General features: G+C 36.7%; 1 protein-coding gene and 1 pseudogene across 2 annotated transcripts in view; one reads left to right on the top strand and one right to left on the bottom strand.

Annotated features, from left to right (window-relative positions):
* The window catches only part of LOC142435576 (ubiquitin carboxyl-terminal hydrolase 9X-like), a 188143-nt gene that overhangs the window by 102348 nt on the left and 59827 nt on the right, over nt 1–25968 (bottom strand). For both annotated transcript variants that reach the window (XM_075539809.1, XM_075539810.1), the window contains exons 10-14: nt 14557–14709; nt 12699–12803; nt 6216–6422; nt 4239–4375; nt 969–1102 (exon numbers count right to left, since the gene is read on the bottom strand). In XM_075539809.1, the coding sequence (XP_075395924.1) occupies nt 969–1102; nt 4239–4375; nt 6216–6422; nt 12699–12803; nt 14557–14709 (736 nt within the window). The remainder of the gene's footprint in view (nt 1–968; nt 1103–4238; nt 4376–6215; nt 6423–12698; nt 12804–14556; nt 14710–25968) is intronic.
* Nucleotides 16644–25067, top strand: LOC142435595 (E3 ubiquitin-protein ligase TRIM13-like; annotated as a pseudogene).

Below are 25968 nucleotides of genomic sequence, written 5' to 3'. Positions count from 1 at the left end.
TGTTTTTCAAAAAGAAACACTATCTTTTTATTGTTATCAAATGAGAATACTGTTATCAGTTAATAATGACTCTGAAAATAGGTCTGGCTTTTGATTTATATTATATGATCACTATAAATATCAATTAAGAGCAAATTGTCACTAACAATAATATGCCAATAAAAAAGTAATGTCAACTGAGTCATATTTTAAGTTCAACATTATAAAATCTCAACATAAAAAAAGCAGGAAAATTTCCTTTTAAATTCTGGGACAAAATTGGGCCTCACTTAGAAAAAAAATGTGTTCTTTAAATTTTTCAAAATAAAGAAATAAGTCGATGTAAAAAAGACTGTATGTCCTCCTCAATATATACACAGCTGATATAAAGAGCATAAGCAAACATCTTTAAAATATACAGTTCCACATAAAGCAAATACTAAACACTTTCAGTTAAAGTAAAAGTAAACATTTGTATTCTCATTGCAATTTCAAAAATAGTTGAAGTTCTTAGAAAAAATTCTTTTTTGGGGGAAAAATTCTTAATTGAGGTTTGTAATACTAAATTAAAAAATAAAATCAGATAATATGAAAGGTAATTTTTATTTTTGAAACTGTACTTTCTTAGAAAGTGATAGAGTAAAAGAGGTATAGGTTAAGATGTGTCAAGCACATGTAAATAAGAGAATATGAAACTAATTGTAATTAGAAATAATTAGAAATACAAATAAAATCAAATTTAACAATAAGAGTAAAATAAAAAGCACTGAAAAAATAGCCTTGAAGAATTTAGGGCACACAAAAAAGAATTTAGGACAATAATCCCATTTTTGCCACACTGTTGTCACTTTTAAGTGACTTGTAACATTAGAGTAAAAAAAAAAACAACAGTAACGTCAATGTACATACATCCTTGAGAGCTTATTATTTAGCTTACAATACATTCCTCTAGCAATATTTTACAATTGAATTTACATCGTAACTCTTACCTATAAAATATAGTTTCATGTTGTTCATGTACGTTGCAAGGTTTTCTGCTACCAAAGTAACTAAGGCATGATTGTGCTGAAGTTGACTGATTAAGTCATGGCGATAAAATACATGGGGACTTCGCTGAGTTTCACTGAAATGAGAATTTAGTATAATTAGGCAATGAAAATTATAGTCAAAGAGAGTTTTCAAAGGCTAAATTCTACTACATTTCACAACTGAATGCTTTATATACATACTAGAAACTAGCAAAAATCCCTTACAACCAAAATATCTAGGAACTTAAACTGCCAACATGATGCCTCTAAACATAGTCTTTAATAGATATATCTTACATAGAAATTATGAGTACTCTTACAACTTAATCTCGTACTTATTTTATGTAATTTTACTAAAATCAAACAAAAAAAGATAATCTCAAAATGTGTACACATATAATTGAGGCTATTAAACATTAAAGGCTGTTATGAATTAAACTGTGGTCCAATAATTCTTCCTCTCTACTCATAATTACAACTCAAATAAAAAGCTTAATACTTCACTCTGTGCTTATAAATATTTTTGAAATAAAAGTGTCTTTTCATTTCATTAATAAAATCCTGAGTTCTTTTGAAGATCAATGACCTATTATGTAACAGAGGATACGCAGAAAATGCTAGGTAAACAGACAAACATGGCAACTATATGCATAAAATCTAGGGATACCAAATGATATTTACAAGTTGAAATATGGAATCTCACAGTATCCTAGTGATTCAAGAATCAAAGATTTATTGAAAGGCAATTATAATCCTTCCTGAGGCACCTTAGAACATAGATTATTTGTACATAAAAAGCCAAAAATCTTAGGAAGCAATTGTATTCTAAACAGAGGATTTCCATTCAAATAACAACAAAAGAGGCTAACACAGAAAAAGAGCCCTTCTTCAAAAGCCACAGCTGAAGGAATTGATATGAATTTTCTTGGTTGAAACTTAAGTGAGAAGCAGACTGCTAGTCCAAAGACAAAGACCCCAAAGGCCCAAACTGGTTGGCATTGAACTATAAATGGTAGCCTGAAACTACTTACTCTTTAGTGTCCTCCCATCATTATGACATGTATAAATCTGGTAGAGGTGGCACATTGTTGTGAAATAAACTTTATTGAATGTTTGCCCAACACAAAGCTCCATTTGTTTGTGTCCATAGTGTCCAGTAAGAGTTTAATTTTACAAGTCAACAATTCATTTATTGCAATCCACAACTGGCCTATACTGTATAATCTCCTTTTCAGAGTTTTAAATTCTATAAAATTGGTTTAACTAATGGCACCATTATACAGTGGTTAAGCATGGGGCTGAAATCACATTGTCAGTAGTTCAAAACAACCTTGTTATCACAGACTACACTGTAAATTCAATTAAGGCAGACATATTTAGGTTGTGGGAAAACGGAGCTAAGAATGAGTAGAAGAATGAAGAAAATTTTAAAAAAGAAAATGTTCCAAAATATTTTGTGGTGATGATTGCACAAATGTTTCTCAACTTTACTGAATTACTGAATTGTATTGACATGAAAATTATATGCAATATAATTTCTCAATGAAAAAATTAAGTAGGCACCTCAGTGTATAGAGCACACACATTGCAAATGTGGCATTTTAAACCGCCGCCACTCTAAGAAAAATAGGCTTCTAATCCCATAAAGAGTCAGAGAGCTAACTCATAGTACATTGAGAGGATTGCAATTAATGAGTAGAGACATTGTGTACATCAATTGTTGAATGTGAAACTGCCCAGAATATCATCTAATTCACAATTTTACTAAACTCTAAAATATTTTCTGCCAAGGAAATCACATAGTTCTCTGCTATAGGGACCAGTGTAAATTGAAAGAAGAACCTGGTGTCATAGTGGTCATATGCTGAACCGAAAGGTGATTAATAAGAAACCATCAGAAGCTCATTTAGAGAAAGAAGAAACTTTCTACTCTTGTAAAGTGAAAAATCTACCCAGTCCTGTAGGGTTGCTGAGTCAGCATAGACTTGATGGCAATGAGTTTGTTTTTCTTTTCAATTGTGATGCTCTGAATCATAACATCTGGCTCACAGACTGAGAGATAAAGAATTTGTTCTTTAAAGCTACCCCATTTTTGGTTATTTGATTGTGTTCTAGCAGTATGAGATACCAAAGAGAGACCATAGATAATGGAGGCATTGCTATGAAAGACACCTATAATGTGCAAGTGGTTTTAAAATTGGGAATATGTAAAGGTTAGTGGAATTGTCATGTGCTTCTTAACAGCCTCAAAACTTCCAATCAACTCATTGCTATGGAGGCAACAGTGAACCTGTAAATCAGAATAGAACTGCCCCTTGGAGTAGTTTCCAAGACTAATTATCTACGGCAGTGGTTTCTTAACCTTTCTAATGTTACTACCCTCATGTTGTGGTGCCTACCAACCACAAAATTATTTTGATTGCTACTTCATAACTATAATTTTACTACTGTTACCATGTGGTCCTTTTCATTCTCTTCCCCAATTTCAACTTATATGAACATATAGTTGTTCATTCTCTGCAAACCTCTTGTCACAACCCTAAGAAACTATTTGTTTAGATTTACCTATCCTGTACTTCATGTAAAGAAAATCATACCAAGCCAATTACCTGTAAGACATTTGAAAAATCTTGATCAAAATGAAAGTAGATAATAAAAATACTAGAACATATTAAAAATGGTCTAAAGGAAAAAAACAGGATATTGTTAAATTCTAACCTAACTATAACACAATTATTTACTTTCTGAAAATCCTTTTCTTTGAAGGAATCCAATGGGGGATTAAATTCCATGAAGACTCTACATATGGATTTTAGGCTTTCACTATCATCCTTGGCGATCTGTAAACCAAGTGCTCAGAATTTAAGCTCTAATATCATTCCATTCTCAGGTCTTAGATTTTGTTATTTTCAATTTTTGGATCAAACAAGCTGGTATGTTTTTCCCATGTGGACTTAGATGGTATCTCGTTGAGGTGGTGGTTTGCTTTATGTCATGCTTTTCGGATCCCATGAACTATTCTTTCTGTAACCCAATTTTGACTTTAATTCTTAACTGTTATATCCACACCTAGCTTTGTCACAACTTTAAAGCAGTTAAGATATAATCATAGATGATTATCAACAAACAAGGCTGTTTCTTTCTCTGCCACTTTCAACAAGGCTCTTCCAATTTTAAGTTCTATCATTTTGCAATAAAGCACATAAATATGATTTTCTATAATATTCTTACCTCAAATTTTGAGGGGCTTCCCCAAACAAACTACAAATTTCTTGTATTTGTTTCAGTGAAGGAATTACCCACTTTTCATCAGAATGAATTTCTTCTATAAAACGAATTATCCATTGGATTTTCTGTGCATCTCGATCCTTAGACACACAAAGAAATTCTATTATTTTATATGGAAAAGTATGAAATATATTTCACCCTCAAATTCTTTGAGAATTACAAATTAAAGATGTTCTTTTAGGATCACACTATCACAATACTTATGTCATAGTCATTGATTAAAATAAAGATATATAAAGATGTTTCTTTCAAAACTACTGCCTTGTCTCCCAACTATAAAGCACTGTAAAAACTTAAGTTTCATAGTTTCAGGGAGAGCCACACAGTTATGAACTATATGTCAGCAATGTGTTAATGGACTGATACACATTTTCCATGTAAGAACAAGAATGTTAATAAAAGATTACTATATAAACTTTGATTGTATTTATACAGATTTTTACTTTATTCTTTATTAGTAACTGAAAATAATTAAAAGCACCCAAATATATCATTACAGCTTCAATGAATTACTATCAATGTGAACTGAAAACACTGCCTATTTTAACATCATAAAATAACAGTTATGAATTACATATTTCACCAAATAAACAATTCAGGTGATAATTCAAGGATAATTAGCCCATAAATCAGTGAAAGACTTAATTTTATTTATTAAACATCTGATTAAGAATGTTTTCTCAAAATCAATTAATTTAAGTATGTATGTATACATAATAGCATTTTTTAGTAAAGGCCCTCCCTGCGAAAGATGAAGCTGTCCATCCTGTAATGATTTAAAGTTTCAAACCCAAAAGAGCATTTCTATTCTGATTGTTTAACAATGTTTTATACGTAATAGTTATGCATTCTTTCCTTGTTGGGAAAGATTTTATTGAAGAACATCTTACAGACTACTCTGGGTAAATAAATGGTATATTGTATTTTAGTAGTTAACAGCAATTGTGTTATAACATTGCTTTCTTTGCTTTTAAAAGTTAATTAAGGAGGCTGAATAACCATGAATTCTCCCAGAACCCACCGCTCACTGCTTTTCCTATACCTGTAGCGGCCTGAGGTTATGTGTCAAAATGGTTTGCTACTCACTTGCCCCAGACAACCCTACAAAATCCTGCAACTCAAGAATATCAAACCTCCAGCTCCACTTCAAGAACACATGTGAAACTCCCCAGGTCAGGAAAGGCATGCATATCTGAAAGCTACCAAATACATGAAAGACGGCCACTCTGCAAAAGCAGTGTGTGCCCTTCCAACATTACAATGGTGGCACTAGTACGTGTGCCCAGGCCAAACAGTGGGGTTCGACCCAGGGTTGATGGCCCTAAAAGACTGCTGAATCTTTGCTTCACATGCTTAAAAATGCAGAAAGTAACACTGAACTTAAAGGTTTAGATGTGGATTCTCTGGTGACTGAGCACATCTAGGGAACAAAGTCCCCAGGATGCGCTGCCAGACTTATAGAGTTCATGGTCGTTATCAACCCATACATAAGCTCCCCCTGCCACACTGACATGAGCCTGACTGAAAAGGAACACACTGTTCCTAAACCAGAAGAGGAGGTTGAACAGAAGAAAAAGATTTTGCAGAAGACACTGAAGAAGCAAAAACTCATGGCTCAGGACTAAATTAAGCTTAAAATAATTAACTTCCAAAGTAGTTCTTTCTCTATTAAAAAGTTACAGTAGCTTCTATATGTTTGTGATCCACTTTCCATGTGTTAATAAATTGTTTCTTACATTGAAAATGTAAGGGGAGAATTCTTTATGGAAAGACAGGAAAATCTCTAAAACAAAAATGTCAATCTTGAAAGTCACTGTATAAACAAAAATGGAAACATGTAACAGACTTGTGTTTTCGTTAAATTAATTTATTTTTAAACAAATAGAAACTAGAAAAGCTCACAAAGTAGTAGTCCCATACCTGTGAACAACTGTAATCTAATATTTTTATGTGGGCACTGAGAGCCAGATCCATAATGTCTACAGGTACATCATTACTATGAGCCATTTTCCACAAAAGATTCAACACTTTATGTGCCATCACACCATCTTTATCATCTTCTGCAAGTCGTCTTATTAACTCAAGCAGATTTTCACGTTGTTTTTTACTGGCACTGATCCAACTTGCCTATGAAAACATTTTAATTGATAAAATTATTATTCTTTATATATTTATGTTAGACCATCAGTGCTTAAATTACGTTCCATAAAATAGCTATATTAATTAAATGTAAAACAGTTTAACTAAGCACTTAATTACCCAGATGTAGTTAAAGAAACAAAATAGTATTCATAAAGACTAGGTTAAATTCCAGAAAACAATACTTATTTAAACACTTAAAAAAAAGTAATTAAAAATATATAATCAAGGGTAAATATATTGTTAGGAATGGGGAGTTGGATGCAACTCCGAATGATCTTATGTACAACAAAACACTGCATAGACTTGTGACCAACTCACAAATTTAAATGTTGAGCTAATTGTTGAAGACACTGGTGGACTTAAAAAAATCACTTTATTGGGGAATCGTACAATTCTTATCACAATCCATAAGTACATGCATTGTGTCAAGTACTTCTGTACATTTATCTCATCATTCTCAAAACATTTGCTTTCTACTTAAGCCCTTGGTATCAGCTCATTTCCCCCTACTCCTATCCCCCTCCCCCATGGTCCCTTGATAATTTAGAAATTTTTATTTTGTCCTATCTTACATAATTCAACCTCTCCCTTCATTCACTTTTCTGCTGTCTGACACCCAGGAAGGAAGTTATATGTAGATCCGTGTAATCTGTTTCCCCTTTCTCTCTCTTCTTCCGTCCACCCTCCTGGTATAACCACTCTCACCACTGGTCCTCAGGGATTCATATGTCCTGGATTTCCTGTTTCCAGTTCCTATCTGTACCAGTGTACATCCCCTCCTGTCCAGGCGGATTTGTAAGGCAGAATTGGGATCATGATAGTGGGGGGTGTGAGGGGAGAAAGCATCCAAGAACTAGAGGAAAACTGGATGTTTCATCATTGCTACACTGCACCCTGACTGGCTTAGCCTCTCTGCAAGTGGATGTCCAATTGCCCACAGATAGATGCTGGGTCCCCATTCCCCACTCCTCTTCATTCACAATGCTATGATTTTTTTTTTTGTCTTTGATACTAGATCCCTTCAGTGCCTCGTGATCTCACTGGCTTCCTCCATGTGGGCTTTGTTGTCTCTCAGTTAGATGGCTACTTGTTTATGTTCAAGCCTACAGGACTCCAGACTCTCTGTCTTTTGATAGTCGGGCACTATGAGCTTTCTTCACCACATTTTGTACCCGCTTTGTCTTCAGCGATCATGACAGGACAGGCTGCTGTGCTTCTTCCATGTGGGTTTTGCTGTTTCTCAGCTAGATGGCCACTTGGTTATCCTCAGTCCTTTAAGACCCCAGATACTCTTGATAGCTGGGCACCATCAGCTTTCTTCACATTTGCTTGGGTACCCATTGTCTTCAGTGATCTTGCCAGGAAGGCGAACATCTCGGACTGCTGGATTGTTAGAATAAAGTATTCTTGTGTTCTAGGAGTATTTGAGTACTGTCCATCTGTTTCCTTAACCTCCCTGGTGGTCTAATTATGTTAGTAATTTTGTACCCAAAGTAGTACATTGTTCTGCATAAAATTTGATTTATATTGTAGGCCTGTAATTCTTAAGAAATTACTCTCTAGTAGATATCTAATCTCTCTAGTTGATATTCCAGGTATAATAAATTTTAATACATAAAATAATAAATTATAATATAATAAATATAAAATAATATAATTTTTCCAATATGTAATCAAATAAAAAACACTGCAATTTTTCAAAAAACGGTGCACCATCAAGGGTGCATTCAATAAAAATCCTGTGTGTGAAAAATTTTGAAACATGGGACTGCACAAAGTCCGATGTCACAATTAAGACAATGGAACCTGGTTTCCTTCCATTGTCATCTCGCTTTGAGCAACAAACTACACACATCATTGTAGGTGCTGACTTTTTGTTGGTTGGTGGAATATAGTCCATGAAGTGATGACCAGTCAGGTGTTCTGGGTTGACAATGTCAAGAGCGCAACCTCCAGGTCTACTCACAGCCAATGATGGTGTTTGGTGGCTCACAAAGATCCATATAGCAACTTTCAAATGAAGTCAGAATGAACCAAAGGCTTGCCACTCTTTTTGCTCTGTTCAAAATGTAGGCATTCCACATGCATTGCTCGAGAAGATACCTGAAGATCTTCTTGTAGTATTTCTTTTGTTGTTTCCGCATTGCTGGGTAAAATATAAGTGCTTGGTCGGGTCAGTCAACACCTCCCATGGTTTTATTGTGTTCTGTCACTACTTGTGGCTTCATGACTTCTTTCCCACCTTTTGTGCATACCATAGCAGCTAAGGGATTATGAACTGTACTCATTAGGCACACATCTTTCTTGTCGTGCCATTGCAGTGCCATCATCTTGCTTTTTTGCCAGGCAACGATTTCTCTAGTTTTTAGCTTCTTGCCAAACATTGCTGGCATGTTATGCCGGTTAGCCCTCACGATGGTTAGCCCTGACGGTTCCATAGGCATTGGTTTTGTTTTTTATAAGAAAATCATAAAGTTCAGGGGATGTATAAAAGTTTCCACTGTAACGCAATAGTCCTGATTTAGCAACGATTCAATGAGTGTTAGAACAGAAGATGTTGCCATTCCATGGTCACTGTAGTTTGGATTGAATTTTGTGCCTTTTCCATGTATGTGACTGAATTCCAAATGTAGCCAGTTGATGATTCACAGAGCATTTAGGATTTTATGCCAAATCATGCTCTCTTTGATGCAATGTATTGTATCCTGCTGAGCTGTCCCTTACAGGACATTAGCCTTTCACCTATGCTGATGTTTCTTTCTGGCACATAGGTCTGCTGGAAATTCTTTACAGTTATTTGAGATACTTACCAAATTTTCTTTACTTTTGGGGCAGGATGAGTAGTTTCATCAACTTCTTCATTGTTTGTGAAGTGAAAAAAAACTTCATAATCAGGGAAAATCTGTATTCTGACATCACGATGCCAAAAAATGGAGTTGCAAGTAATTTATTGGTGGTCCAACATCATTTCCACAGTTTCCCCACCACTCCCTGAAGTATTATTAGGCCCAGAAATTTCCAAATGTCACCTCTGGTTACTGGTTCTCACTTTCTGCTTCTTGAAAACTTTAAAAAAAATTTCCCGCCCAGTTCCGCCCCCTTTGCAGTGACACTGCACAGAGAATAGAACAGAACGAGAAAGTCAGATTGCTCCATGATCACAGCGTACAAGACACTGCTGGACCAGGAAACAGATAAGGGACTTTTCTGCACTGTAATCCCAAGTGTGGCTCGGGGTTACCACTTTTGACAGTTAACATTTACCCCAGCCACACTCAGGATTACAGCCAGGGAGGTTAATACTAAACCTATAAATACATGTACCAAGATCAATTTCTCCCTTGTTGCATATAAATAATATTTACATCTCTATATATCTGTATTTAGATCTCTATAAATGCCCTTTGCCTCCTACGTCTTTCCTCTATTTCTTTGTACTTTCCTCTTGTCCCACTATCATGTTCAACCTTCCTTTGGGTTTCATGAATTCTTAACGGTTATATTGTCCTTGATTCAGTCTTGCCAGACCGCCTACAACCCCCTTGCCACTGATTTTGGATCAATTGTTGCTCTCTTGTCCCTGGGTTTGTTAACATCCACTTCCTTTCTCCGGTCTCCCCTTCTCCCATATTCCTCATGGGGAACTGTCATCCCATTGTTCTTTCTTTTGGCTCATTTATCCCCCATCTCTTCCAGACATGCTATGTACCATCACAAGACTAAGCACAATGAAGCAAAATAAAACTATAGCTAAAACAAGAACAACAAAAAACCCTGTAAATAGTTCATCTATTTATTGTCCTTTATGCTTTCCAGTAAAGTCTGATGGGGTGCCATGCCCTGGCCCCACATATATCCCTAGCATTCCTTGGGGAGTTCACTGTTGTGCCCCTAGTGGCTGGCTTCAGCACAGTGGGCACAGGGCAGGCACAATTACCGCGTGTGTCTCTTGTGTTCTCCCCCATGTTGAAGTCACTGGTTTTAATCCATCTTGACCAGGGCTTTTTTCTTTTTCATTGCCTCATTACTTTCCCAAATGTGTTCTTCAGGGACTGTTAAAATGTCCAAAGAACTTGAGCCAAAGTCTTGTAATTCTTGCCTCTCAGGATGATTCTAGCTGTATTCTTCCAAGCCCGAAATGGATTGTAATGAAAGCTATAAGAGCTTCCAATAAAATGATTTTTTTAAAGCACCAAGCATATTTTTAAAGTTTTCTATTTAAGTTTTAGCACATTTCATTTTGCAAATTTCACTTTTGTCTACTCAAGATGCCCTTTAGAATTTTTTGTTCAACTCTTTATCATTTCTTCCATTTGCCTTATCTACTCTGATTAACAACAAGTTTCGGTCTCTTCAGACATCCACTTTAACCTTTTCTTTCTCTCTTGTCTTTTTTAATGACCAATTGTTTTCTTACATAATGTTTGTGATGATCTCCTACAGTTCCTCAGATCTTATGCCATTAGTTTGCAGCAGATCTGTTAAGATATTCTCAAAATTCAGGTAGGATACATTCAAAGTCCTAATTTCGCTCTCATGTACATTAATTTTCAGCTTCAACTTCAGCTTAAATATAAACAACTGTTGGTCTGCTCCACAGTCAGCTCCTAACCTCGTTTTAGTTATGGATATTGAGTTGCTCCATTGTCTTTTCCCACAGATGTAGTCAATTTGATTTCTGCATAACCCATCTGGTCTTGCAAAATGCTACCATGTGATCTTAAATCTTGTTTCTATCATCCAAATGGTATTATCCAACAACTGCTTCTTTGTTCCCAACTTTTGCATGCCAATCAACAATTGTTAATTCATCTTGATTGCATGTTTGGTCAATTCTAGACTTCAGACACTGGTGGAATTCTTGCATTTCTGCATTATTAGCTATAGTAGTTGGTACATATATTTGAACAATATAGATTTCCTTCCACATGAATACATATCCTATCAGACACAGCATTTATACTTCTAGATCCATCCTGAAATGTCCTTGTTGTCAATGCCATGCCATTCCTTTGAATGTCTATCCTAGCAATAGTAAACTACGATTTTCTCATCCAAAATAGCCAAACACCTGTGCATTTCTATTTATGTTAATGCATAGAATATTCATCTTTATGCATTCCATTTCATTTTTAACAACTTAGACTATTTTTCAAGTTTCATACTTTGTAAATTTCAAGTTCTAAATATTTGCTTTGTGCAGCATTATCTTTCTCATTTTGAGCTATGCCCCACCTGGAAATAAATGTCCCCAAAGGCCTTTCTCCTATATGCTGTATTCCATCTGTGTCTTTATACTCAACTCTTTGAAAAAGTATTACCCTCAATCATATTTTGAGTGCCTTCTAACTTGAAAAGCTTACCCTTCTAGCACTATCTTTAGAATGTTCTGCTTTTCTTCAGGAGGCTTTCTGTACTGGACAATGATACAATTCTATCCTCAAGGCTTTCAATGGCTAACTCCTCGGCAGTAGACAGTCTATTCCTTCTTCAATTTGTTTATTCTGGAAGTTCTGCTATTCACCGAGTGATCTTGCTAGCATTTAAAATACATAGTGGCTGCAATAATGGACTGACAAATAACAAACTGCAAGGATGATGCATGACATGGCAGTGTTTAGTTGTTATTCATAGGGCTGCTATCAGTCAAAACTGATTTGATGGCATCTAATAAGAACCAATAGTACAATTCCTAATATCGGAATGGATTTGTTTTATATATATATATATACATATTAATTAGTTGGCTAGTTATGTACATAGCCAACTAATTATAATGTATTACAAACAAAAATAAGTAAGAAAATAGCAACCTCTAATAAATAAAATCTTCAAAATATAAAACCATTACTCTTTGATATTAGTCAGAACTGGCTCAATGGCACCCCATAACAAACTTTTGCACAAAATCCCAAATCATTATAAAAATCCTAAATCATATTACAAATCATTCCTATCTCCATACTTAGTATTTCTCATAATCAGTTCTTTGTCCCTGAATTTTTAACTGCCAGAGTAAAAATTTAAAGGCAAAATCTAAAAGAAAAATACAGTAAGATTTTGAACTTTTGATGGCAATTACTATAAAAATTAAAACTACTATGTACTTTTCACTGGAAGTAAATAATGATGATTCCTTTTCAACGGAGATAATCTCACATAAGATTTGTTTAAAAAAAAAACACCTTAAAGGCTCTAAGTAACAAAGAACTAATTCTACTGAAATATGAATAATAAAATTCTACTATTCTATTACCTTACCTTAAAGCAATCAAAAAGATGATCAAGTTGCTCAGGTGAAAAATCCCAAGCCAACTTTGCTAGTAGATCATGTAAATTCTTCACAATGGCTTCATATTTCCCTGTCTGTTGGAAAAATAAACCAAACAAACAAAATAGAGTATAATTATATCTGAAAACCTTGCAACTAGATTTAAATGTTCTGTAAACTTTGGAAACTCATGTACAATTTTTAAGATTAAATAAATGTATCAAGGTTATGACCCAAGTTTTTAAAATAACATACAAAAATAAAGCATAATGCTATTTTTCATAATGAGAAATAAAGTATTCAATAAAGTAATAATTAAAATATGATATACTAATATAATTTGGAAATACTCCCTAAAAGATTCATGATAAACTTTCCTAAAAGATTCATGATAAAATATAACAATTGTGGCTTTGAAATGAAGAGGTTCATCTTTATCTATTAAAAGTTAAAATCTGAATAAGCAATGAAGCATTATAAATAAGGAGATGGTGGTCTGTTAACTCCGAGAGGGGAGGGGGGGAAGGTACAATCTCTAGGGCTTCCAGAAGATGGCAGCATAGCAAATGATACATAAATCTTCTATCACAATGTCAAGAACTAGAAGAAGCAGACATGGATATTATTAAGATTCCTGAGCTTAGAAGGATAAAAAGATTGAATACTAACTGAGGAGCAGCTTAAAGAGAAGGCAGTGAGAAAATATATGGGTCAACTGTCAGCAGGGCAGCAAAACAAGTAACCCACACTAATGGCTGAAAGGTATCCGTTGTTTCTCCTTGTTCACTTTCCTGGTGACGAAGAGTATCTAGTCCCACCTGGTATCTGGTTAAGACACCTGTGCAGGCCCTGTTCTACTTATATTCTGAGTTTGTATGCTTGCTTGTGGGCTCCTGATGCTCTAGTCCTGCATCTCAAAGAACATGTGCTCTGCTTCATCAGAATGGCAGAAAGTGCAGATAGATAATCATGCTATCATTGGCCACTCTGGGTGAACAAAAAAATCCCTTCCACAAATCCCTTTACCAGCCTATCCTACAACTGCCCAAAGGACAGTTCCTTTCCCAGACAAGTATTCTTATTTCTGCCACTATCTGAACTTTTATGAACTAATTCCAATTTAGGTACTTAATCTTAGGATATTCATTCAAGGTAAGATTCCTACATCTGTCCCTTATCCCCATTCAGACCATGACTGGCAGAGGTTACTCAATCACATTAGGCACCTTAGTGATCCCCAAAATCCATACTGGGTTACTATAGTAATCTATAATTCTCCCTTCTCGGGGTACTGTTCCTTGCTCAAACGGTCTCCCTTTCTTCTTTTATTTCCTTATTTTTTCATCCTTTCTTTGTAATACTATCAGTTCTTTCCTTGCTCTTTTCCCTTTCTCATATCCCATAGTTTCTATTTTTCTTTCTGCACTATTTCAAATTTCATTCCTTTTAGGTATTAAAATTAACTTTTTTTTAATGTTTATCTGCCTTCCTCTTCTTGTCCCCCACCATTTTAAATTATGCCTTGAGCTGATCAAATGTGCTTTATTGTTGAATGTAAGGCTCATGGGATCTACTCCATAATCATTCACTTAATTCATATAGCACATGGGAGAAAAGACTAAGCCTCCTTATCAAACAAAAAAGAAGATTCTAGTTGGTAAAATAAATAAACAAAACAAAAATGAAGTTTTATCTTGGTTTATAAAATAGTATTATTTATTTAAAAAATATATAGGCCAGGACATCTGTACATACTATGCATTCAATCTTACTAATTTCCAGTACCTTTTAATAAAAGCTATTACAATTACTTGGGTTTTTAGAAAAAAAAAATCTTAAATTCCTTACCTGTGCTGCCCAGATATTATCAAGATCCTCTAATGTAAGAGTTTTCTCTTTGATCACAAAACGAAGGATTTTCTCTAATTTTTCTACATACTGTGGCTGATGAAGATTATCTCGAAGAACTATGGCTAAGATATTGTTCTGTTGTATCCATTCCTAAATGTAATACAAAATTTTATTTCAAAGAAAAAAATATATATTCAAAAATCAAAATATGAAAGTCCTAGCACAAACTTTTAGGAGCTCTGGTGGAATACTGGTTACCTGTTGGTAAAAATACTAACTGCAGTTTGAAACCACCAGCTGCCGCTCAGGAGAAAAACAAGGCTTTTTCTCCTGTAGAGAGTTAAGAGTCTTGTAAATCACAGGAGCAATTCTACCCTGTATTATTGGATATACTCACAAGTTAAGGACACACTTAATGTTAGATATTTACTGTTGCTTAAGTGAAAATTAATTTACCAATTTAATAAGTGATTTCCGAGAGCTGATTTTGTATGCAAAAAAATTGTTTCCTTATGTGCTACATCAAAATACTTTTCAAAATATCTCAAGAACAGTCACTTTCAGTTTAATATATCTAATTTGTAACAACAAATTTTTTTGTTAAATGGAATAAAAATGCCAAAGCACTGTCAAATTGCTTTAAAGTATTCTAAATATACACCTTTTAAGGACTAAGTGACAACATTTAAAAATAGTTCAATTACAATAAGAAAAATACTAATTGTCCACTTATGAGGTTGGCAAAGGATCTGAAGAGAAGTTTCACAAGGACGGAAATCCAAATTGTCAATAAACATAGGAGAAAATGTTCCTGATCATTAGCCATGAGATATTCAAATTAAAACAATTATGAAACACCAACCAACACCCTCAAAGATAGCCCGATTCAAAAAATCAGAAAGTAACATGTGTTGGAGGGGCTGTGGTGATATAGGAACTCTTGGCCACTTCTGGTAGACCTGAAGGTAGATACAGCCATTATGGAAATCAATTTGGTGATATCTAAAATAGATGGAAATCAAGCTACCCCCACTACTTGGCATATACCCAAAAAGGCAAGAAAAAACTCTGTCAAACATCTGTACTCTAATGTTCATCACAGTGCAGTTCACAATCTCAAAGAGTTGGAAACAACTCAAATTCCCAGCAATGGATGAATGGATTAAAAAAGTGGTACCCTCTCCTCCCAGTTTTGCATGGGTCATCAAGAGGGATGAGGCTGTGACCTAATCTGAGACTGAAAGGCAGAACAGGTCTGAAATGGGAATCCAGTCACAAGGTGATCTTCCTAGAATGATGCAGCTGTTAGTCCCTAGTGGGGTTTCCAGTTAAGAGTGAAAAAACTTGTCATCGTTGTGGTCTGAAAACTAGTAATGCTAATGAATACACAGACCTGCTACAGCAGAGATGTCAAACTCAATTAAAATGTGGGCCATTCAGTGCAACAGGCAAGATTCACGTGGGCCACATCACATTTACAAATTTTGTTAAATTTATATTTTGAAATGAGGATTCAGGAATATGGAAAGGATACTTAAAGCAGTATATAATTGCTCTTATTTAAACATTTATTTTATTCAATGTATTTATAAAATTAAAATTATTCTTTTTTACCGAAACTTGCCAGTGCTTTCCTCCTACTAGTTTAAAATATCTGGATTTAGAAGACTAAAAACAGACTATCTGCATATCTTGATCTGTATGCTGTTTTATTTAATATCATGAACAAAAACAGTTGCTCACACAATAGCTTCCCTCTAAAAATGTTAAGTAGTACTGCCCCTTGGTATGATTCGCGACAGTATAACCCAGTGCTCTTATTAATCTTTTCACTATTGGGATCTGTTTATATTATGTGACACTGATAATGGAAGACATATTGCTTCCAAACATGGCCAGAACTCAATCAGCACATTTATACATGTCCACAGACCTCCAGGAAAGACACTGGGCCACGTGTATAGTCGTCTTCAGTAGTTTGAGGATTAGCGAGGGAATTGTGTATACTGTACTGTCTTGATCTCCCCTTTGTAACAATTATTTTCTATTTTCATTTTATTTCAAAGCATCGTGGGCCACATGTGATGGAGTTGCTCGAAGACTTCACATGCCTGAGCACTCAAGTGACCCCAGGTCACGGCCCGAGCTTGCTTTTGAAGTAATCCCACACAGCATCTGTGGAACCCTACACCAAATGGGTACACCACCCTTCTACCTTGAGGCAGAGTTGGAACTCCTCCAGCCTCACGGACAGGTGAGCAGGTTTCAGTTATTTCCTTAACTACTACTTTATTTCTCCTCTCTATATTCACCAGCCCGTCTAACTTTTCCACTGAACTCAGTCTCAACGAGCTCAGGTTTGTGTTGAGGTTTTATTTTCTTAGTTCTTTAGCCATCTTTTTACCCCTCCCCCCCTTCTCTTCTCTCCCACTCTCTCCTATCATATGCCACAACTGGCTTTCAGGTCACTACCCTCAGCTTAGGAGGGGAAATTAACCCAAATAGCAGGAGGAACTCCAGCCTGCCCTCCGTGGGAGTGCTGTACACCACACAAGGCAACTGGGACAAACACCTACAACACGCTGCGCGGCTGAGGAAATCTCCATCAGAACTCTATGGTGATATCGTCAACTAGGGCAATTGTGGCAAGCATCACTGGTGCCAGCATTAAAAGGGCACACCAACCTACCATTTGGGGACAGGGTCTAAACCCCTGTGGCCCCACATCAAAGCAATCAGGGATCAGCTAGCTCTTTATTCTTTATTTCCATCTTCTCTCTCCTCCCTCTTTACCATCACAGCAAACCTTAGTGAACTCAAAGGGTTTATTTCCTTCTTTATCTTTATTCTCTTTTTCTTTCTTTCATCTTTCTGTCTTTGCTCTCCTCGTCCCTCTCGGCTTGTATGATTCTCTCTACTCCTTATCATTCCTTGCACATTCCACTGCTGGTTCTCAGACCCCTACACTCAGCCTAGGGCAACCCTGTCCTCCAGTGGGCAGCCTGACCCCTACGACAGTGCTGCACACAGGACGAGTCAGTGCTACACACAACACAGCACGGGGTCAGCTATTTCTTTAATTCTTTTTCAAATTCTCTCTCCTCCTTCCTTTTCTCCTTTTTTCTTTCACTGCACACTTCTTACGTTTTCTTCTTTTCTCCTCTCCTTCAAGCTCTTCTCTATTTTCTACCACAGCCTCAACAGGTTTAGTGATCCTTTTTAGTTGTTTTCTTTTCCTTTTTTAAAATTGCTTTCACCTTTGTTTACTCTGTGCATTTTAGGTGTGCATGGTTGAGTGAGTGTCAGTTTGCTCAGCATTATTGCCCCAGTGTGTGTCTTCCTCTTTCATTTTCTTCTCCTTTCACTCTCTTTCTTACCACAAGACACTAGCATCCTCCAGGCCACTTTTCTCTCTGTAGGGCAACTCTGAAGGCCCAATTGGGGGAGACTTCTTCCCATCTGCATTTATTGGCATGGCAAGCAGCTGGGGAAGTCACGCTGGTCCTCTCCCACACAGCAAGCAGCAGGAATTTTTCCCCTAAAAAAGTGGGGGCATTTCAGCCTAATTCTTGAGGCCCTACAAGTGACTGGGGGAAGCAGCTGACCACCACTTGTGGGGCTCCATTCTACTGCGGGAACATCCAACCAGCCTGCAAGGCAATCTTTCTGCCTACGTAATTCCCCTGCCAGCTACAGAGCTCTACACCAAGAAGGATATACCTGCTTGCCCTCCTCAGCAGTACAGCTACAGAGAAAAAACACCACAGCTCAGCTGAGGTGCTCCAAGAACTGTGAAGCCTACTGAGCGATAGGCCATGGAAGCAACATCATCACGGGCCTACAACAATCCGACCAGTGTCACATGAAAGGAATATCCAACACACATTGCAAGTAACAGGATTCTGGACAACGAGGACAAGAGTGAAACCACAGAAAGATAAAGCAATAGCCTGACCTCTAAGAACAGCTATCGGCAGGTAGTTCATAGAAGGACTCATACAAATCCCTCAAGAGAGCCCAGGGATCTTTGACTAAGGAAGATGGCTCCAGGCTCCTCTAAAACAACACATAAACAGCAGCCAGTTCTAACAAATCCAACAAAAAAGCAGGAAAAACAGAAAACAATGACAGAAGAAGTCTTGAAACTAACGATGTGCATAGAAGGAGCAGATATTGACCTGCCACAAAAAGAAATTTTCAAAAGGCTGCTTAAAGTCATAAAGGATATGAGGGAAGCAATTCAGAAAAAGGATGCAATAGAGGAGATAAAGGCAACACACCAAAGGGAAGTACAAGAGTTAAGGGATGAAATAACAGAATCCAGGGACAAATTGACAGACCCTGCAAATAGGCTTTAGGAGGCAGAGAATCACACCAGTGACCTAGAGGACAACCAAGGAGACCTCAGGAAATGGGAAAGAGTCAAATAAGACAATCAAAGAAACTGAGGAAAACTTGAGAGCTGTGTCAGATACTATGAAAAGAAACAATATTAGAATAATTGGACTACCAGAACAAGACACAACAAAGAAGTCAACAGGGAAAATAGCAAAGGAATTCTTAGAGGAAAACTCCCCCAGCTTTATAAATGAAAATCAAGCAACCATACAAGAGGCTGAAAGAACACCAGCCAGACTAAATCCCAAGAAGTCAACAAGACACATAACTGTCAAACTATCCAACTATGAGGAAAAAGCAGCTAGGGAAAAGCGAACAGTCACATATAAAGCTACTCCAATAAGAGTATGTTCAGATCTATCAGTGGAAATGATGAAAAAGAGGAGGGAATGGAGTAACATATTCCAAAAATTAAAGGAAAACAACACAAACCCAGAATACTTTACCCAGTCTAATTATCTATTAAAATAGATGGAGAAGTAAGAATCTTCTCAGAGGAACAACCTCAAACAACACATAAAAACAAAAGATCCTTGCCGATCCAGTATGGGCAGAAAATCAACACTCACCAAGGGCAAATAAGAGACAATCACCTAGAAAAATTCCACCGATAGGGCGTCAAAGAGGAAACAATCCCTAAAATAGCATCAGCTCAATAGTGGAAAGAAAGCAAACGTAAACCACTCACGCAAAACAATCAGATGAGACAGGTAGACAGAAAAATATCCATCACAAAAGGTACAATATGACATCACAGAATCCACTGATAGATATAATACTGAACATCAATGGCCTGAACTCAGGCATTAAGAGGCAGAGGGCTAACAAACTGTCTCAAGAAATATAACCCATCGATTTGCTGCCTCCAGGAGACTCCTCTCAAGCTTATAGACTAAAACAGGTTGAGAATTAAAGGCTGGAGAAAAATATACCAAGCAAATGGTAATGCAAAAAAAGTAGGGGTTGTGATCTTAATATCTGACCAAATTGACCTCAAGATACAGGCCATAACAAGAAACAAGAAGGGGCAATATATACTTCTCAAGGGAACAATAGACCAAGAACCATTGAGCATAATAAACATATATGCACCTAACAAGAGACCTGCAAAATTCATAAATCAAACACTCTACAAGATGAAAAAAGAGATCACAGGCTCAACAATTATAGTTGGTGGCTTTAATACATCACTCTCTGATAAAGACAGATCATTAGGAAAGAAATTCAACAGGGAGACTACAAATCTAAGTAGCACAATTAGGCGAATTGACTTGATAGATATTTTCAGAGCTTTTCACCCACAAACAAAAAATTCACATTCTTTTCAAGTTCACATGACACATATTCAAAAATAGACCACATGCTTGAACACAAGTTGAACTTGAGTAAATTCAAACACAGAGATTATACAGACGTGTCTCTCTGGTCATTGTGCCATAAAGCTGGAAATTAACAAAAGGACAGGGAAGAAAACAAGGGTCAAAAATTGGAGAATGAACAATATCCTATTGCAAAAGGAGTGTGTACTGACCCAGATCAGAGATGAAATAAGGAAGTTTCTAGAAACTAATGAGAATGAAAATACGACATACCAAAACCTGTGGGACACAACAAAGGCATTTATCAGAGGAAGGCTGATAGCAATAAATGCACATATTAAAAAAGAAGAGAGACTCGTGGATGATATGCTGACACAAAACTTACACCAACTAGAGCAAAGTCAACAGAACAACCCTACTAATAGCAAGAGGATAGATATAATAAAAATCACAGCAGAGATACAGGAGAGGGAAAACAAGAAAACTATGGGAAAAATGCCTCTAAAAGTTGTTTCTTTGAAAGAATTAACAGAATTGATAGACCTCTGGCAAACCTAACAAAAAAAAGGAAGGAACCAATGACATTTGCAAGGATGAGGGATGAAACAGGGGACATTATAACAGATCCTAATGAAATCAAAAGGATAATTACACAGTACTATGAAGGTCTATATTCTAATGAATTCAACAATTTGGAAGACATGGACAAATATTTGGAAACATAATCCCTCCTTGGACTATCCCAGATAATCCCAGATGGATGTCAACAACCTCAACAGACTGATAGCAAAGGAAGAAATAGACAAGGTAATCAAGGGATTATCAACAAACAAAAAATCCCCTGGGCCAGATAGCTTCACAGGAGAATTTATCAAGCAGTCAGGGAAGAACTGACACAATCCTGTACAAACTCCTCCAGAACATAGAAAAAGACGGAAATCTTCCAAACTCTTTCTATGAAGCTAGTATAACTTTGATACCTAAAGCAGGAAAAGATGCCACAAGAATCGAGAACTATAGACCAATATCCCTAATGAACATCGATGCAAAAATCCTTAACAAAATACTAGCGAATAGAATACAATCAGCATTATTCATCACATTGGCAGGAAAAATGAAAAGAACCAGATGATAATATCAATAGACGCAGAAAAAGCATTCGACAACATCCAACGCACATTCCTGTTGAAGACACTTAAGAAGATAGGAATAGAAAGAAAATTCCACAATATAATACAAGTCATATATGAAAAACCAACAGCTAATTTGGTAGTTAACGGAGAAACGATGGAAACAATCCCACTGAAAAAGAGGTTGTACACTGGTACATATGAGGGCTGGAGGCACAGGGAATCTAGGGTGGATGATACCTTCAGGACCAAGGGTGTGAGGGACGATGCTGGGAGAGTGGAGGGCGAGTGGGTTGGAAAGGGGGAACTGATTACAAGGATCCACATGTGACCTCCTTCCTGGGAGAGGGACGGCAGGGAAGGGGGGGAAGGGAGACTTCGGATAGGGCAAGATATGACAAAATAACGATGTATAAATTACAAAGGGCAGATGAGGAAGGGGCGAGCGGGGAGGGAGGGGGAAAAAAAAAGAGGACCTGATGCAGAGGGCTTAAGTGGAGAGCAAATGCTTTGAGAAGGATTGGGGCAGGGAATGTATGGATGTGCTTTATACAATTGATATATGTATATGTATGGATTGTAATAAGAGTTGTATAAGTCCCTAATAAAATGTAAAAAAAGAGGAGAAAAAAAAGGAAAATGATTAGGGCAAAGAATGTACAGATGTGCCTTATACAATTGATGTATGTATATGTATGGACTGTGATAAGAGTTGTATGAGCCCCTAATAAAATGCTTTAAAAAAATTAAAATAAAAGGTCGTGAAACTTTAAAAAAAGAAAAATGGGACAGCCATGGATGCCCCTTGTCTCCACTTCTATTTAACATCGTACTGGAGGTCCTAGATAACAATATAAGCCAAAGGAAAGATATTAAAGGTACTCAGCTGGGGAAGCAAGAGGCGAAATTATCCTTAATTACAGATGATCTGATTCTATATATTGAAGATCCCTTAAACTCCCCCACAAATGGAGTGTTGGAAACAATAGAGGAATATGGCAGAGTAGCAGGATACAAAATCAACAAACAGAAGTCTATTGGACTGCTCTAAACATCAGAGAAGAACACAGAAGAGACGATTAAAACGGTACTACCCTTTACAATTGCCAAGCACAAATTGAAATACCTAGGGATATACCTGACTAAAAAATGAAAGATTTGTATGAGGAAAACTATAAAACTACTTCAAGAAATCAAGCGTGACCTCAACAAATGCAAGAATACCCCATGCTCATGGATTGGCATAATGAATATAGTAAAGATGTCAGTCTGCCCAAGGCACTATATAAGTGCAATGCTATCCTGATACAAATACCACCATCCTTCTTCAATGAATTGGAAAAACAGATTACCAACTTCAAATGGAGAGGGAAGCACAGAATTAGCAGAGAATTCCTCAAAACGAAGGACAAAGTGGGAGGGCTTGCTCCATCTGATTTCAGGCTGAAACAAGCGGACATCTAGCTGAGAAGCATCAAAGCCTACATGGAAGAAGCAAACGAGCCTGTCTGACCACAAGGTGCACAAGGGACAAGTTATCAGATATCAAAGAGCTAAAAGCCTTATCAGTGGGTGCCCACCTCCCTGATACGATCAATGAAGGCAAATGCATGCATAAGCAAATGTGGTGAAGAAAGCTGATGGTGCCCAGATATCAAAAGAAACAGCGTCTGGTTTCTTAACGGCTCGAAGATAAACAAGTGGTCATATAGCTCAGAAGCAACAAAGCCCACATGGAAGACACACACGCCTGTCTTTCCACGAGCTGTCGAAGGGATCAAGTATCAAGCATCGAGGAACAAAAAAATCATATCATTGAAAATGTGGGTGAGTGCAGAATGGAGACTCAAAGCCCAATGGAAGCCAACTGGACACTCCTTGCTGAGGAGTTTTGGGGAGGAGATGAAACAGGCAGCGTGCAGAGTAGCAATGATGAAACATATAATTTTCCTCTAGTTCTTAAATACTCACCTCCCACCCCCCGACTATCATGATCCCAATTCTACTTTGCAAATCTGGCTAGACCAGAGGATGTACATTGGTACAGATAGCAACGGGAAAAACAGGGAATCCAAGACAGATGACTCCTCCAGGACCAGTGATCAGAGTACGATGCCTGGAGGGTGGAGAGAATGTAGGGTAGAAAGGGGGACTGATTACAGTAATCTAAGCATAGCCTCCTCCCTGGGGAAGGAACAGCAGAGAAGAGGGCTGGGAGAGCTGTCAGACAGTGTAATAAATGACAAAATAATTAATAATAATATATGATGAAGGGTTCATGAGGTGGGGTATTGGGGAGGGAGGGTGAAAGGAGTAGCAGATATGAAGGGCTCAAGTAGAATGCAAATATTTTGAGAATGATGATGGCAAAAATGTACTTACGTTCTTGACACAATGGACGTATGTATGGATTGTGATAAGAATTGTATGAGCCCCCAATAAAATGATTAAAAAAAAAAAGACTTTACATGCCTAATTTGTTGTAGTCTGATGAGCCTCAAGTTTCGCCTTGCTCATACAACTGCTGCAAAAAATTTATAGAACTCTTAGCGGGGAATGTGGAGAATTCACCTGAAACAATCTCCATTCAAATGTTACGCCTGTTGTAAAGAAATAACAGCTACTGGAGTCAATTGTTTGCAGGTCAATTACACCCTGAGTAATAACCAAAATATATTATTATATATAACATACATATATATATTACAAAATCAAGATCTCTCCCAAAAAGTCAGTGAGTGCAGATTTCATGTAGGTCAGCCTTTCAATATTTTCAGCCTGACTTACATACAATTGATCTGTGGGATCTGTACCACTCGTGGTGCCCATACTAAGCATGCTTTCTGTTCTAATGAAGATGCCTATGCTCAGGAGAGGAATGCCTTTGAGAGTATTGAGACCTGGAGTTGGGGAAATGTACTTTCTCACTTGGATACCTTAAAAACTAGGAAAAGGAAATCCCTACAGTTACTAACTACAAATTCAGATAAAGTGAAGGAGTTTGTTGAAAAATTACAACATATATTGGATCAAAAGAAGAATAAGGTCCTGTCTGACTTTGAGACCATGAAATCTGCAGTTATACAATCTTAACACAGAGATCAACAAACAAAATACAATCTTGCAGGAGCAATGAACGGCCTTTAAAAATTGCCAAGTTTTTAAAAGATATGTCAGACCCATTACATTTCTACAACTTATCCAATATTTCAGGGAGAAAATCAAAGTAATCAAGGAAACCCCTTTACCTCACTCTAAACTGACCATAAATCCTTTAATGAATAACTCCTATACCAGTCATTGGGAAGATATAAAAATAGGAGATGTGGATAAACTTTCTTTGACTCAAGACACTGGCACACTTGTTAGCAAGATTCCTTGAGATTTATATCTGTTATTTGACTTGTCATTTTGGCTTTACCATTTCCTTTTGTCCTGATGTATCACTGGAATGGTCTTTATATGATAAATTTGCAGCTTGGAAAGAATAACTTTCAAACACCAGTTCCCTCTTTATCTGACAAAATCAGCTGATGTTTTAAAATAATTTTTTACTGGAAACAAGTGGCAAGATGGAATTTTCATCTTCAGTAAATGATTCAAGAATTATACTTTGATGAACAATGTGGAAGAATCTGTGTCCAAATATAAGCTATTATAAAAATCGGTTTCAAATGTCCTTTGTTGTTGACTATAGTATTAATAGTTCAGTTTTGCTAACAATTCTGAGTCAGGCACTTATTTCACAAGTATACCTCCAAAAGTACTTTATGTAATATGTTGTTCATATTAAGTGCTTAAAGGTAATAACATAAATGTAATGGTACAAATCTGTATTTCCTTCTGTTTTGAAAAGTGTGCTAAGAACACTCCCACTAATGAGTTATGTTTATATTAAGAAAACTGGAATGTGAAAGAGAACCAATGAATTAATGTATTAATAAGATCTTTGTTCATCAAGTATACAAAAAAGACAACTATTTGGAGATAGGGAAAAAATTTGGTACATTTATACAATGGAGTACCATACATCCCTAAAAAGCAGGGATGAATGCATGAAGCACAATGCAGCATGAAAGAACTGGAGGAAATTATGGTAAGCAAACTAAGCCAAGCACAAAAGGACAAGTACAACATGAGTCTACTGACGTAGACATAAAAATGCTAAGGGGCATCTAAGAAAAGCTACTGTATATATACATTTATGGAATGAGGTCCAGGATGAGGTCCAGGGCCATAACAAATCTAAGGATACATACTGCATCCAACAATAAAGGTGGGAGAAAAAAAAAGACACAACAGAGAGATGCGCAAGGCGGGCTCCACTTCCAACTATGTGGAGACCACCCCCAGCCCATCCCAAAGAATGCACTTCAGCGGACAGCACTGAAGCTACAGCTCCAGAGAATGGTGTGACTGATCAGAACACACAAGAGCATAAGAAGAGGGAAGGAGAGAATGGAACACATTCTGGCCCACCAAACCCCAAGGATAATCTTGCTCAGAGCAGGTCAATGCACAGAGGACTACAAGGCCAGCACCTACTACCAGACATGATTTTC

Source organism: Tenrec ecaudatus, chromosome Y, assembly GCF_050624435.1.
Source record: "Tenrec ecaudatus isolate mTenEca1 chromosome Y, mTenEca1.hap1, whole genome shotgun sequence".
NCBI lineage: Eukaryota > Metazoa > Chordata > Mammalia > Afrosoricida > Tenrecidae > Tenrec > Tenrec ecaudatus.
This window is presented reverse-complemented; position numbering and strand designations above follow the sequence as displayed.